Source organism: Pyrus communis, chromosome 2 (genome assembly GCF_041283825.1).
Source record: "Pyrus communis isolate YQ-2024b chromosome 2, ASM4128382v1, whole genome shotgun sequence".
In the NCBI taxonomy this organism is placed as follows: Eukaryota; Viridiplantae; Streptophyta; class Magnoliopsida; order Rosales; family Rosaceae; genus Pyrus; species Pyrus communis.
The window spans coordinates 5,533,035-5,546,986 of record NC_142566.1 but is presented as its reverse complement, the minus strand read 5'-3'; the positions used below and the strand labels follow the sequence as shown (position 1 = coordinate 5,546,986).

At 38.1% G+C, this 13,952-nt stretch overlaps 1 protein-coding gene across 3 annotated transcripts; it reads right to left on the bottom strand.

Moving 5' to 3' along the window:
- Positions 1 to 271: 271 nt before the first annotated feature.
- On the bottom strand, positions 272 to 11,010 carry LOC137748505 (pyruvate kinase 1, cytosolic-like). Of its 3 annotated transcripts, XM_088683122.1 has the most exons (17): positions 10,666 to 10,871; positions 10,063 to 10,159; positions 9,704 to 9,801; positions 9,306 to 9,461; positions 8,318 to 8,395; positions 7,548 to 7,679; positions 7,035 to 7,115; positions 6,675 to 6,746; positions 6,341 to 6,430; positions 5,739 to 5,883; positions 5,412 to 5,500; positions 4,038 to 4,133; positions 3,805 to 3,872; positions 3,419 to 3,518; positions 2,712 to 2,771; positions 2,026 to 2,203; positions 272 to 401 (listed from the first exon to the last, which is right to left on the bottom strand). In XM_088683122.1, exons 1-16 carry the CDS (start codon positions 10,732 to 10,734, stop codon positions 2,051 to 2,053), a joined length of 1,584 nt encoding a protein of 527 aa, XP_088539248.1. In that variant the 5' UTR covers positions 10,735 to 10,871; the 3' UTR covers positions 272 to 401; positions 2,026 to 2,050. The 3 variants fall into 3 exon arrangements, with proteins under 3 accessions (XP_088539248.1, XP_068344767.1, XP_088539252.1); XM_068488666.2 differs by lacking the exon at positions 272 to 401 and having other exon boundaries at positions 1,877 to 2,203; positions 10,666 to 11,010; XM_088683126.1 differs by lacking the exons at positions 272 to 401; positions 10,063 to 10,159 and having other exon boundaries at positions 1,877 to 2,203; positions 10,666 to 10,881.
- Between the last annotated feature and the right edge of the window lie 2,942 nt (positions 11,011 to 13,952).

Genomic DNA, 13,952 nt, shown 5'->3' with positions numbered 1-13,952 from the left:
AGAATCCCCACCCCTGCCCACCCTCCCATCCCGCATCACCCACCCCTTCCCCCATCACCTGCAACCATTTCCTCCCCACTGCGCCTCCAAAAACATTCCCCGTCCAAACCACCATCGCCCCCTCCCCCGCACGGCTACCGTGTGGTTTTCTACCATCTTTCCCCACCCTAAATCCAAATTTCTAAAGTCCAACAAGCAAAACCCTTTTGCCTTGGCTTTGGCAGCTGCTGTATCTTCCTTCACCTTTTCTTTTTGCAGGCGCAGAGGCATATATGGACTCCTCAAACCTTTCTGTCCATCCTTCCCCGAAAGAAAATGGGAGGACGGCGACGGTGTATGATGTCGAGTCCCTGCATTCTTCCTCCCGTCAGGCACAAACCCACCATCCTCCGCCACAAAACCTAGAAGAGGCAGAGAGAATTGATTAAAAAAAAAAAAAAACCAGAAGACGAAGAGAGAGAAGATTGAAATTTGAAGTGGGTTTTTGGTTTTTGAAATTGTGAGGTTCTACAATTCCTTGAAACTATTGGATTTTGGGGTGGGTTAGGAGAGGCTTTGGTTTTGGATTAAGATAAAATGGATGGGCGGGTGGCTGCATCTGTTCGAGTGGTGAGGTGGGGGTGGCTCTTGTCTTTTGGGTTGATGAAATGAATAATGGCAGTGGCTTGGGTAAGAGAGAGAGAGAGAGAGAGAGAGAGAGGTGGTGTGGTGAAAAATGGCGGATTGGGGAGCTTGGGAGTGGATAATCGGGATGAGATTCTCATAATGGTTGAAGGTCGAGAAGTAGGGATTTTTGGGGGGTTTGGGGTTCGAGAGAGAGAGAGTGGGGAAGACGAACTAGGTTTTGGTTTTTTTTTTTTTTTTTTTTGCTTTTTTTAATTAATTATTTGAAATTTTTTATTAAGTGTTTAGCTACGTGGCATAAATGTGGCAGTCGTGTCAGCATAAATATGGACCTTTTATTTGTCACGTCATCACTTAACAATTTATTTAACATATTTTCTAACAGATTATGAAATTGAAATAAAATAGTACTTGAGGTATGAAAGTGAAATGTTTTAAAGATGTTGCAAGGAATTAAAATCGACTCCAAACCTGATGGGGTAAAATGTAATTTGCCCATAAAAATATAACATAAAATATAGTTGAAATGGGTACGCAATAACATTTTGGAGTATACCATTCTTTGCCTTTCATGATCATTCATTAAAACCGTTAAAACCGCATCAATTTATTCTTCATTCATGATAAATGATGTACTATAGTTTGGCCACTACTTAGGCCATAAAGTATGTAAAAGAAGAGATAAACTCTTGTCATATAAAAGGGATCCTTCACCCTTACTTTAGAGAGAGTCAACCGTGCCACTTTACTCTTTCAAAGGCAACAAACCTCTTGTACAATATAACCTACATTTACATAGTGAAAACATAAACTACACCATCCAACATAGATGTAATGCCAACTCGGGCTGAACCACAATACATCCTTGTATTCTTATGTTTGTGTGATTTACAATCGAATCAAAATTGGTCCAAGATTAACCAAATTTTGTGCATGAACAATATCAAATCTAAGGGTACCTTGGTCACCAAATGACCAAAACATTTCTATGATGTGAAAATTAAATTATATTATCTGATATTTTTACTCAAATTTTAAATTCATAAAAAAGAGAAAGTAGGTTAAATTTTAACCGGTGGTGCTATTCATACATTAATTTTTACATCTCATATACCCCTATTAATTTCTGTCATTTAAACTTCATTTTATTCGATCCGACAGCCAAAAATTGAGAAAAATGTGTGAGAGATAAAAAGAAGTGTGTGAATAAGTTGTTACGACCAACAAAATTAAGACAGAGAGGAGCAAAAACTTACAATAAGGGAAATTATTCCCTTATTAAAAAGTTTAAGGTAATTTAACTACAAAGTTAGAAACTCAATCAAGGGTTTATTACGAGTACCACGTATCTTTTGCTTATTTTCGGGAAAGAGGGCGTGGTATAGGCCATGGAGAACTTACAAGTAAAATAAGTTGGCAAATTTTATCAATCTTCAAGCTCGATGATCTTGATCACAGAAGCATCGCCAACTTTCTGGCAAATTACGACACGATCATGTGATTTTACGACACCAGCGACCCTGCCATGATCCAAAGCGATTTTAAGAATCGACTCATTTGTTGCACCCGTAGTTTCAGCCTGCGAAAAAGGGCAGGGAAGAAAAAGAAACGTCTCAGTCTCAGCCTGATCCGATGGGTAGTGAAGCATGCAAAAGAACATGCATCATGAGATGAACTGAAGTTAATCAACAACTATAACGGACTCATGTCCCTAAAAGCAGGCTAAGCAGCCTCCCCTCCTCTTTTCAAACCATTTTCAGAGAGAAAAAAAGGCATCTTATGTTAACCATTTCGACATCTACTAGTTAGAATTTCGCTAATATTACTACTCAAGTCTTCTGTGCTGCAAGGACAATGGTATTCCGCTCCAGGTCTTTGAACTATATTCATTAGGGCAGCATAAGATGATAATAAGAAGTTCAGGGTGAACGAGAAACCCAAATCAATCAGTTTTAACGAAAGGAAAGATCTGGGAAACCATGTGATGATTATATGCATTAAGCATTGCTTTCTCCTATATATGCAATCAACAGGATACATCTTACGTACGTAGGACAAAATCAGAAATGACACAGAATAATACTTACTGGATGTCGAGGATCTGCTAGCGTGGGAAAAAGGCCTCTTACAATGAGTGATTGCCTTGCCTGCCAAATATTCATCATAAGAAAAAGATGGATATTGTGTGCATCAAATTCAGTTGGAGAATATAAATCACAAAGAAACAAAAATAAGTCAAATAATACGATTTTCTGCTAATCATTTTTCTCAATTTTAAATCTTCAGTTGGTAAGAGATACATGTTAAAAGTTATAACATCCAACCCAAAACCAATTGGCACTCAGCATAGACTGTAGAGGCTCAAGATATCAAAATGTGTGTTTGCGCGCGCGTGTGTGTTTTGTCATCAAGGCACAGAATTCCCGATGTGGGATTTCTATGAAATGAATGGAGTCAAACATTTGGATCAGTTAATATTTGGTAACGTGGAGCATGTATAGCCATTGGGCCTGACATGCAGATGAATTATATGCTCTGATACCATCATAAAATAGAGCATCCAACTCAAAACCCAGTGGCAACAGGTGGGGAGGCTGAAGATATAATCTACCGCCATGCATGCTTAAGTGGAGGGACAAAGGGAGAAAGAAAACATTAAACAAAGTAACTACTCCAGGATTATGTCCCGACTGGATAAAACATCAGTGGACGCATTCTATAGCATCTAGCAGAAACTTGAAAAAATAAACTTGGTAGTGCATAAAAACCAAAGGTAATCAGGTGAGCAACAAACCTCAAATGCACCAGAAAATCTCCATCGGAGTTGATTTGTCTGGACCCGAGGAATGACAACAGAAAGGACAGGCATTGTTGGTCTGTACTTTGCAATCAGCCTACACTAATGCCCAAGTATCAAAACCGGTATATGCACAAGAGTGAACATGACATTTAAAAAAGATTTGTATCTAACATCGTAAACTATCAAAGAAAAACTTCTATTATTTATGTTTCACAATTAAAGTACATCTAACTGAACTTCAATCAGGAAACTAAAATTTTACACGAAACTGAATCCCATTAGCCTTACCCACTTCCTAATGAAATGGTAATCAAACGGGCCCTAAGAATTTGAGTTTATATATACATATGAGGGTAGAAGAAGAGATAAGAGAAATTCACCTTGCTGCTCTTCCAGATGAAGTGAAGCAAATAATGAGAGAGGCCTTCACCTTGATGGCTGCACGTACCTAGAAGAAGATAATTTTTTTTAATAATTTTTTTCCTTTTGTAGCGAAATAAATTTTATCCGTCGTACATGCTTCTGTTAGCAACATCTCTTCCGGGAACAGGCAAATGGTACAATAAAAAGAAAGAGAAGAAAAAAAATGGAAAACACCAAAACAGAAAACTACCGCAGAGGAAGCAATAGATTCCAAGTGAGTCATTGGTTCTCCAACATATTTGACAGTCCTCTTAAAATACAAATCTTGATTGAAAACTTTCTCCGCCTGCAGACAGTAATTTGATAAAAGAAATAAGTGAACTCAGAACTTTGTCTTGTCATTGTACTTTAATTTATAAGAATTTTTAATAAACCATCATACGTAACACGTATTTCTACACTCTACAGCCACTTCGAATGGTTGAAGATCAAATGAGAGGGAGACTACAGAATAGCCATGACCATTTTTAACTTACCAATATTAATTCCACCAAAAAATGTCGATGCAGAATCTTATGTCCTGTTTTATTTCATATTCTTCTTTTGTTTCTTTCCTGTTGCTATTCGGGTTGCGATTACATTCCTATTTGCAGTAGGGCTAGGTTATTACAAACTCGAACGATCGATTAAACAAATCTTTTCCCAAAGCAATCTTCTTCTAAATTCTCCTCGATATATCTCTTTTTCCATCTTCTAAATATAAATTCTGGTATTGGTTTTACATCAAATGTAAGTATCTATGCTAGAAATCATCAAATTCTAGATCAGAAACGATAAAACCAGAGAACATAAACAATGCTCAGTGTGCTAATATAAGTCAGTTATGAATCACAGCTTCAGAGAACCGCGAAAACAAAGCTGATAGAGAGGAGACTGAAAAAATTAAAAATAAGCAATGACCCAATATAAGAAGAATGGGAGTTTCTTAAATGTACGACAACCTATGGCAGACTCACCCTCAGAAAGGAGAAAACTAATAGGATGAAAAAACCATGCTACTTCAACACTAGTTTTGAAACTGCACTTCTGTAAAAGCCTCTACTGTTGTAGGACAATCATAAGAGAAATGAAGAAAAGAAATATATGGGCTCACTCCAGCCTTTGGCATTGCACCAAAGGTGTATTGGAATCACTCCAATAGAGGAATTAGAAAACTTTCGGCACCACAAGAAGGAGATTGCGAGAACTTCTTTAACTGTAAACTTTCAAAGCTCATAAATTAACTCATCCACAGAACCATCGGCACATGAATCATTGAAAAGACTCAAATTAAAACACTATATATTCATGATGCCCAATGCATTCATCATGTGATATGAGATTCCAAATCAAGGATCCTAAAATACATGTGCAAAATGCATTTATTACATAATTGGAATAAATAATCTGAATCATGTGGTTCTTAGTAATTGAATGGGCTTATTTATTATATTTGAATTTGGTTCCGCCATCATCCCAAAAACACAGGGATGCTACAACTGGAAGATTTCTTTCTTTTTCGGGGGGGGGGGGGGTGAGAGAGAGAGAGAGAGAGCGCTTTCCTACAGTACAGAAATGGAGTTACCTCAGAGCAAATCTTTCCAACAATGGAGATCGTCTCAACAGGGTACAAACCGCGCAGGGTTTCTGCACCTAGAACAATTGCATCAGTTCCTGCACAAACACAAATGAAAAGTGGGTAAATAAGTGCACATGTTGTACTTGTACATCCTATGATAACATTAACTTATTTAATAAAGCTCAAGCAACAGGAGTATTGCAGTACTAATGATATTTACTAACACTAGCAGAGCAAATATTTAAGTGATGACATGAAAGAATAAATGAGATGGTGGAACCCTCCAAAAGTAACATAAAGGAGCATATTTCACGTCAAAAGACAGCAATTTACCATCCAGTACAGCGTTGGCAACATCAGTTGCTTCAGCACGAGTAGGTCTTAGGTTGTCGGTCATACTGTCCACAACCCGAGTCACCACTGCTGGCTTTCCAGCCATGTTGCACTTGTAAACAGCAGCCTTTTGAAATAAAAATACCTGGAAGATCAAAGTAGAGTGTATTACCAGAATATTCAAGCATCATTATAGAAAATATCCTCCAACTAAAAGTATAAAGATACACATCCATCGAAGAATGGAAACACACGCTCGCTAAAAGAATATGTGGTTCCCAATCCTCAGTACTGTAAGTACCCCCAGCTTTCTGGTCACCATCAGAGGAAATAGACATTTGATAAGTAACTATTTAATTCTTCCTCCAGAATACTAGTCCACATATACTGGAATGCAAATACAATATGCCTCATACAAGACATGGTTCTCAGGTAAGTCCTACAAGTACGGTATATCATGTAGACTGTTTGACAATGACTTTCTCATTACTTGTGTAGCCCTGTGCAGTTTATGTAAAGACATAAAGGAACATGACTACTAAAGTGTTCATAATATTAACAACTACCATAAGATTACTTAGTTCTCAGATGTGAAACATTACCTTCTCTGGTGGGAGATCTATGCCCAGATTTCCACGAGAGAGGATAATACCATCAGCTTCTTGCAAGATTTCATCAAAATGGTGTAATCCCTGCGAAAATAGAGAACACAAACTACTTCACATCCAAGCACAAGTATGATATTTGGAAATCTGGCCAGTCACACACGATCATTTTCCGCCAAGCATATTCCTTACCACCATTACGGCCTAAATACTGAGGGCTTTCCACAAATGTGGAACCCATGTGTCAAGTTCGTAACCATATCCATAACCCAAACCTGACGGTGACAATATTAGTAACTTTGTTTTTGCACTCCTTTTCAAAGAAACTCACCTCAACATTTTCAATTTTTGCAAAAATCTGAGTTTGCTTGAGGTCACCTAACTTTGAAAGAAACTCACGGGCCTGCATAATAGCAAGAACAGCTTATGTTAAAATCGAATAATAATACTTCCTTGAAAAGAAAAGAATAATGATACTTCCTTGAAAAGAAAAGAATAATAATGAAAGGGTACTTAGTTTCTCCTTATATTATGAAAAGTAGAAGGAAACATAAATTACGCAGAGACTTGAGCCCTAAATACGAGTTAACCACATCATAAACTAAGGATGAACAGGGAGAAACAAATTTCCTTTATATCTTATTACACAAGACCATAACAGACAGGAAATCCTGTCATGAAGAATCCTTACATGGCGAACATCTTGAGCATGACGCGTATATGATAATGATAGGAAGTCGATGTTGTTACGAACACCCCAAGTGCTTATGACCTGAAAAATTAATAAAATGTTAAAACACATTAACTAAGCAATTCACGTAAGAATAAATCTCCTTTTATAGAAAGTAAAACGACTTTTTTTGTATATAGTTTCCTCAAAGTGATTTTAATGAATTAAAAGTTACCTCATCAACCTAGAAGCAATGTAATTTACAACCTATAGAGAACAAACTAATCTTATCCCAAAGAAGAAGAAGAAGAAAACTGATTGTTTCTTACCAACCAAACAATCCACAAACCCATCTAATAAACGGGTCCATAATTTCCTTCTGAATTTCAATGTTAAAATTAATGATAGCGTGAAAATTTGAAATCCACAAGTTAGTGAATCCATGCAGACAAGAAGCAGACAATTCAATTTTGAGGCTTGTAGGTGGATCTAATTATGTTAGCATCTAGTACTGTGATTTCAACAGAAACTAACCTCCTTATCTTTATCGGTAAGTGTAGGCAGATCAATATGAATCTGAGAGACATGCAAAGTATACAACGGCCCTGCCAAGGTAGCAGAATTCTTTATGAGACAAACCACATCTTCACCATTCACCTCAGTGACCTGCATTGTGAAAGCAAAACGTTACAATAACATGCAAATCATTTCTTTTTCCTGAGAATATTACGTAAAAAGAACGCAGAGGGTATCTTCAAGAGACATCTGCCAACCGAACGGATGGAGGCTCATAGCAAATCCAATGGAAGCAATAGACAAAAGATAAGGCCCACGGGACCATACTGCAGGTAGCAAATATAGAGTTCCTAGAGGTTTTATATACATTAGAATTTCAGAACCCAGGTCAGTCATCAAATTGATAACTTCTGATGATCCCCTATAAATATCATATATGTAAACAGTCATGGGCCTTGAGAGACTACAGGTTCCGCTGCCAAAGATTCTATCAAGTTTATAGCATTCATTTTTAGCTTTATTCTGCTACCAAAGCTTCACCTAATTACAAATGTATGTCTAACTTGTACTATAAATTTAAAAAAAAATTAAAGTTGAATATCAGCATTCCGTATCTCTCAGAATATCTGGTCCCTCTCTTCCTTATATAAACAGGATTTCATAGGAACAGGTAGAAAAGCAATGAATAAAGTGGCTACTTGTTTTAACTTCTAAATATGTGACAAGGAATGCATATCTAACTGGGCAAGGAGTTGAATTACTGAAACTCATCTCTGATATTTCCTTACCTCCAGCCACACAGAAGTAGTTTCACTTCCCGTAAAGAGGTATTGACCAATAAAAATTGTATCTCCCTTCTTCACTGCCTGCAAAGGCCAAATTTAACTCAACTCATTGCAGCAATGCCAATGTAATGTGAGACATGTTGTAAGATAAATATAAAGAACCAAACATGGTTCTACAAGCTTCCAAAAATCAGGATCAGGAAGTCAAAATCAATCTATATGAATTGGTTCCTCTAAGAAATCATTCCTGAAACTAGAAGATGAATTGGTTCCTCCAAACTCTTGTGACATGATATGATATGATATGGATGGCCCGAACTTTATTTGTCTCTCTGTGTACAATAATTCTATACCAGAAGTAAAGCATCTAAAATACAGCAAAAATTCAAGACTGAAAGAAACAAAAGAATCAACACAAACTTTTTAACTGAATTCTCTCTCTGTCTCTCTCAATAATTCCATAGAATCCATACCAGAACTAAAGCATCTAAAATACAGCAAAATTTCATGAACTAATAGAAACAAAAGAGTCAGCACAAAGTCCCATATGTTTGAAACGGTTTAGTCATTTCATTTTCGTCAAATACATAGATGCACAGTGTTTTGATAAACATAGAAATCATCGTTATAATCACAAATGGCTAAGTTATTCCCTATTTGATTATTTTGCCGAATAATTATACTTAGAATGTGATGCTTGTGTGTGGGTGGGAGTGGGGCTTGGTTCAACTGAAAAACATGGATGCTCATTGGAAAAACAAACAATGCGTCATAAGCCGTGTCCCTCACTGATGTCAGAATAATAAGTCAGTCTCTTTCATGGATAGCTCAGTTTGGTAAGCGCAAAAACAGTTACATAGTCCATATTCACCCAAAGAAATAGATTGGCACAGCAAAGTTCATCGCTGTAGATCCAATGGAACCGAGGATTCTAATATAGCAAGATATATGTCTTTCATAGAGATGAGCCAGAAAATATTCAGAATGACACCTTTGCCAGGCCACTAAAATTTATGGGTAGTAGAATTGAGGTGGCCTCTTTGTCTTGATCAGGTGTCAAGACAACCAGGGTATCTTCCTGGAGAGATATGGGATGCTCACTTTTATTCACTACCTGCAACTCTGGACCCACTGTGTCTAGCATTACCTGGAAAAACAGATAAACACACCAACTTGTAAGCATAAATATCCAAAGGTTCACATGAAGGTAACTCAGAAAGTAAGTAAATCGAAATGAAGGCTTTGCAAGTTAAGGTGATTTAGTGAAAGGAACACAACAAATTAAATAATGCAGATACAAAAACACAGTTAAAAGTTCAATTTTAGGATCATTATACAGTTAGATAATTTAGAGATGAAATGCAGAGGTCATAAGAATGGAAAGCTTACTGCACAAAGTTTATTTGTACTCTTGATTGCAACCTTCAGGTTTCCCAACGTCTCTTGGTGAAACTCAGCATCGCCCCATGAAAAATCAAAACGTGCCACTATGTATACATAGGGTGTGTGTGAAGGAAATTATACACTCCAATTAGTAAAATCAATGGTGTGTAAAATTAAAAAAAAAAAAAAAAAAGGAATTCAAATAGGAATGTATAAAAAAAACCGCCGAAAAGGAGTTTGTCTCAACGGATCATAATTGGAAGATACTAAAGTATTATAGATAGGGAGCTAGCAAAAACAAGAAGCTGGCAACTCATAATCAGACAGACGAATCATGAAAATCAAACATAGCAGGTGGATAATACCAGACATTCCTGCCTTCAAGCAACCAGAGATTGTCTCAACGGATCGTGAATTTGGACCAAGTGTTCCCACAATCCTTGTCATTGCAGGAAAGAAGGTCTGCAAGTTTAGCATTAATCAAAGGTAGTCGCGCATTCAAAGTCCTTCACATCAACACGGCCACAAATTCACCAAATAACCCGTAGAAATTCAGAGAAAATATCCTGGTTGGTTGGAAGTAGAGATTTCTCTAATAAGAAATATCACCATCCAGATTCTCACATTTTCTCGGCAACCAAACACATCACAAAAATTAAAATCCAAGAAGGAATTCAGATTCCAGCTACAACCCGCAAACACAGAGAGTTGAACTTAGTTTTAAGTAACAGCCAAACAGGTAATGCTGCAGAAATTCAGGCATTGTTTATTTTCTTTTCAATCCCTTCATTTTCTCGGGAAACAAGCACAATGCAACTTCGTCACTTGCTGAAGAAACAAAAGCAAGCCTCTCCCTCTCTCTCTCTCTCTCTCTCTCTCTCTCTCTCTCTCAATCAGTAACTGAAAATTAACTAACTAACAGCGCCTTCAAACAGAAGCGAGAGATTAGAGTAATTGGAAAAACTTACAGAATTGGAAGGCTCGAGAATCGAAGCCATCCTGATTGGCTCTTCCGGAAACAAGTGACTCGAATGCATTTTCGCTGCCGACGAAGAAGAAGAAGAAGAAGACGACGACGACGACGACGAGCAACAGCGTCTGCGACTGCAACAGCAAATGCTTTTTTGTGGTGTTTGAGTTGAGAACGCGAGATTTGTTTAGTGGTGTTTCCTACTCTACTGGCTAGTTTATGAGCGAGCATGTGGTTGGTTGGTGATATCGGCAGTTAGACACGTGGACAGTGCGTTAGGGGAAAGATCCCCGGATTCATGTGTGGACCACGTGGTCCATTACTCAATATGCTTGTACACTACAATGTCTTTGCCGGACTTCTATCCATGTTTATGTCGTGTTAGTTGTGAGCCAACCAATTAGCGGAGTAGGAAACTCCCAATCATGATTCATCATAATCTACCGTTATGGATCACGGTGTTCGTTGAAATGAAAGGCGGTTATGAACTACATGCTTTCTATTGAGATTGAATTAAGTGTGAGATTACAAGTTTATTTATTTTATTTTATTTTCTTTGTAGAATTGTTGCAGTGTTATTAGATTAGGAATGTAATTATGTAAATTCTAGTGTATCTAGGGATATCTTGGAATATTCTTTAGGGTTAGATATTATCATATTAGAGTTGTAATATTATTAGGGTAAGGATTTAACCTTCCCTACTACTATAAATAAAGGCACAATGCGCACCCGCTCTTTCTTTCTAGCCTCCATAATTGTTCAGTGAATTATGCCTACAACACATTATGAGCATGCTTTTGACGCTGCGCTAAAGAGATTTTGATCTTCAATCAGGGGAGTATTACATTTTAATCATTATTTTTATGATTAATTTATTATTTTATTGAATTGATATACATGCTATTGATTCAATTTAATTTTTCTTTGTTGAATGTGATACAATGCATTGGAGATGCAATTCCGGATTTTCGAGAAGAATCTTCAACAAATTCAAAGGCTCAATTGTTTTATGCCAATCAGGTTCTTTTAAAATAAAGTAAGATATTTGAAACGATCACGAATCATGAAAACATTCTCCATGATGTATGAACCCCTACATTTACATTTACCTTCCGATGTATATATTCTATATGTTTTATATATTTGTTAGTATATGTATACACGTTTCATGCATTACACAATTTTTTCTATGTGGAATTTGTGAGTCAAAGCATCGAAATAAATTAGAACCAATTAGGGTTTTTCAAACCCTAGAGTTGGAAAAAAAAATGGGATTTTTTGCGGCTCCATGCCTCGTTGCCACCACACGCTGAGCCACGTTGGCTGGCCTACAGCCTAGCCCGTTGAGCAGCCGTGACTGGACAACGTCATTTTGATGTCTGGACTGACAATAACAGCCATTTGGGCTTGCTACGCATACACCGACAACCAGGCCCTTTGGTCTGGGTAGGGTTTCCACAAGCCTTAAGCCCCTAGCCCATTCCAGCAAGCCTGCAACCATGCTGGGCTTATACTTGCACCCTGGCCCACTTCCAGAAAGCCTAATGCTTGTTGGGCCTTATCCATACACACATGGTCTGCCTATAGCAACCCATGTGCTTATAGGCTAGCCCTTGCGTCTCGGCTCGTTTGCCAGCAATCTCTGAGCTACTGGGCTTGCATCGCTCTGGCCCAAAACCAAAGCCAACTCACGCTGGGCTTTGTCCCACATCAGCCCAAGCCAATGCAAGCTGGGTTTGCTTCCTTGCGCCTGTTTTTGGCCTAATTCCAGCACCTTTGAGCTACTGGGCTTATATCCTAACCCACGACCCAAAGGCTTGCAGCCTTTCCGTGGCCCCTAAAGGCCTGTAACTGTGCTACAAGGCCCTGTCTATGCATTATATCCAGCCTAATTAAGCTGGGATGCGTTGTTTTTTCGACCTTATGCCAATTTTTGGCATTCTCGCTTCATAACCATACCCATTTAATTTTTGGGACGTTTTGGTTAACGTTAATGAAGCTATAATTCACTTGTCACTTGACCCGCCGCCAATTGAAGCTAATAAGACCCACATGTCATTAGTTTGCTTCCATCTCGACCCCGTACGATCGAGTATGAATTCATTATGGTTCTTCGGGAACTGTTGGGTGTGCATTCCATGTGCCAAGTTGCGCCACCGTAACGTACCAATATGGGTCCTAAAAAAAAAAGATGTGAATCTTTGTCGGTTATGATTCTCCTTCACATTAGCTCCTTAGAGCCTTTGCAAGCGATCTCTTCATCACTCATTTGCTGATTGCATTTCAATGAGACAATCTTTCCACCGTTAAGGGGTGATAATAACGTCAATGTTCCTGTAGAACGACACAAATTTTCCTGGACGTTGCCCACTATGTCTCATCTTGATCCCCGTATTACACAAGTGTGATAAGCAAGTGCGATGTATTCTAGCTTTCAGAATGATGTTCCAGATGCATTCCTTTGATCTATCTAAAGTGACGAGATCATATACCAGCTGCAAACATGCCTGCAAGGATAGACGTACTTAACGGACGTCGAGTCAACATCCTTGAAAGGTGTGCCACCCCTAAAAGACGGTTTGGTCGCCCCTGTTGGATGACCTAGTACACCAACGGATAGCCAATCAATCTATCTAGGCCTAAAGCACGATAGATCACTCGGTTCATAGGATTCATTTCTTTAGAAGAGGAAGAAGACGATACATAATGAATTCATACTCGATCGTTGTCTCAAATGATTTCCATCTCATGAGATCAATCTGGATTACTCCCGAGACTTGAAGTTCTTGGTCTAGTATACTAGTTTGGATGAGATAATGGAATTGGAATGATATTATCATTGATGATGTTTTGCACTTATATGGTAGCTACTGACAAATAAAAAGTGCGATATTAAACCGTGTTTCGTTGATTAGTGACAACGTAGAACTGATTGGACAACCGAAATCACAATCTAGGTTTAAATTCCTTACCAAAGTGTGTTTGGACCTATCGTTCCTACAGTGCCCAAGATAACCTTGTTGTGTTACAAGTGGGAAAGGAAGCGTAATGAGATGAATGAAATAGTGTGATATGATGCACGCCTTACGGTGCAAGGTTTCTCTCAAACGCCCTATGATTGATTGCAGCATTATGAAATGTGGTTAGTATTTCTCTATGGGGATATAGATACGGAGGGTTTAAGTTCCCGAAGAACCATGAAACACCCTCTCAACTTGTTTGAGGCATTCATTTATGGATTGAAGCAATCCGGCGGATGTGGTATACCCATCTAAGTGATTATT

Bases quoted from the DNA above. Each gene is read 5' to 3' on its own strand.
- LOC137748505 (XM_068488666.2), bottom strand. From the start codon at position 10,734: ATGCATTCGAGTCACTTGTTTCCGGAAGAGCCAATCAGGATGGCTTCG. The intron at 10,160-10,665 runs GTAAGTTTTTCC...CTAAACTTGCAG, and splicing joins TTCTCGAGCCTTCCAATTCT to ACCTTCTTTCCTGCAATGAC. The intron at 3,519-3,804 runs GTGAATTTCTCT...GCATTAGTGTAG, and splicing joins TCATCTGGAAGAGCAGCAAG to GCTGATTGCAAAGTACAGAC.